The 1,316-nt window shown below is 53.3% G+C and overlaps 2 protein-coding genes across 2 annotated transcripts in view; both read left to right on the forward strand.

Moving 5' to 3' along the window:
• Nucleotides 1-233: 233 nt before the first annotated feature.
• Nucleotides 234-603, forward strand: SDRG_15127 (hypothetical protein; the record flags this gene model as incomplete). Its single annotated transcript, XM_008621291.1, has 3 exons — nucleotides 234-272; nucleotides 323-393; nucleotides 445-603. The coding sequence occupies 3 exons, from the start codon at nucleotides 234-236 to the stop codon at nucleotides 566-568; spliced, it is 234 nt and encodes a 77-aa protein (XP_008619513.1). The 3' UTR covers nucleotides 569-603.
• A 517-nt stretch (nucleotides 604-1,120) lies between these two features.
• The window catches only part of SDRG_15128 (hypothetical protein), a gene marked incomplete at both ends in the record, with an annotated part of 862 nt that continues 666 nt past the window's right edge, over nucleotides 1,121-1,316 (forward strand). Inside the window, one exon of the mRNA XM_008621292.1 lies at nucleotides 1,121-1,285. Coding sequence (XP_008619514.1) covers nucleotides 1,121-1,285 — 165 coding nt within the window. The remainder of the gene's footprint in view (nucleotides 1,286-1,316) is intronic.

The raw sequence follows: 1,316 nt of genomic DNA on the forward strand, positions 1-1,316 counted from the left end.
ACATGCAGTGCGTCGGCCTCGAGACCACGCCCGAGACATGGTATGTTCCATCTTTCGTCATGGCCATTGTCAAGTCTCAGCATCAATAGGCTCTGTCCGCTCTGTCGGCCGCGAGCTGCAGCATCCTCCGAGTTGGTGCCAGAGAATTGTACAACAAGCCATCCAGTGTATAGATTCTGTATCGTCTTGTTCTAGTGTTTCGCAAGCCGGCGCTCAGCACAACTTACGGCGACATGATCTCGCACGCGCTTCGTTCTATGCCCCGCGGCGAGGTAGATGCGACTTGATTCCTTGATACTTTTGCGCCAACGGGAATGCGCAGGGAACGTTCAAAGACATTTGCGAGTACATTGAAGCGCAGTATGAAAGTCAGCTCAACTGGAAGCTCGAAAGGTATATACACATAGTCAATAGCGCTGTCGACTGATGGACGATCGTCGCTAGCGACCAGCGCAAGTCGCCCGTGTGGAAGTCGTCGGTGCGAAAAATCCTGTTTTCAAACTCGCGTTTCAAGCGACATGCGATCATCAAGGGCGTGTTCTGCCTCGTGCCGTCAGCAGCAGCGTAGATAGAGCACAGACAAGTTGTCATTGATAACGACGACGGATTCGTTATTGGTTGAGAAGGACATTGGGCTAGAGATAGCTCAACGGCGCTAACCTCTCGACGGGGTAGACGCAGCATCGAATAAGCTTCCGCTACTAGTATGTCACTTGATACTTGTAGTAACGTTACCCAGTCATTCCACAGCCGCAGCGACCTCTGCAAATGAGTGTCGTTCGTAGTGCTCAAGCCTACCAGTTGCCAGTAGTCTAGCCTTCTCAAACCAGTGGACTGCGCAGCTTTTCGAATCCACGATATCAGTACAGAATTCCAGTACAGTGTGTCGCAAGCCTCGAATTGCTGAGTTGTTCAAGCAGCGTTGGTGATGGTCCCAGAGACTATCGGGAAACACAAACGTCTCGCAAATGTACCTCAAAATGGGTTTAAACTTGATACTTGTATACTTGTTGTTGTAATGCGACAATATTACGACGAATGGGCCGTCGTTTTTTATCCGGATGCGATTGGTTGTCAAAAGCGCAACGCCGGCAAGGGACGCCACTTGCAAACCATCGAGATGGACGACGAGGCAGGCTTCACCAAGTTCGTTAGCGGCGATACCGTCTACGCCCGCGCGCGCCGCCTCCACCGCGCGACGACCGGCCGTACGACCAAGCGCTTCGTCGCCAACTGGGACCTCGAAATTTACCTCGAGACCATGCGTCGGACGCCGCCGCCGCCGGTGAACCGTCACGTGCGAGACGCCGCCCGCA

This window comes from Saprolegnia diclina (assembly GCF_000281045.1).
Source record: "Saprolegnia diclina VS20 unplaced genomic scaffold supercont1.85, whole genome shotgun sequence".
In the NCBI taxonomy this organism is placed as follows: domain Eukaryota; phylum Oomycota; class Saprolegniomycetes; order Saprolegniales; family Saprolegniaceae; genus Saprolegnia; species Saprolegnia diclina.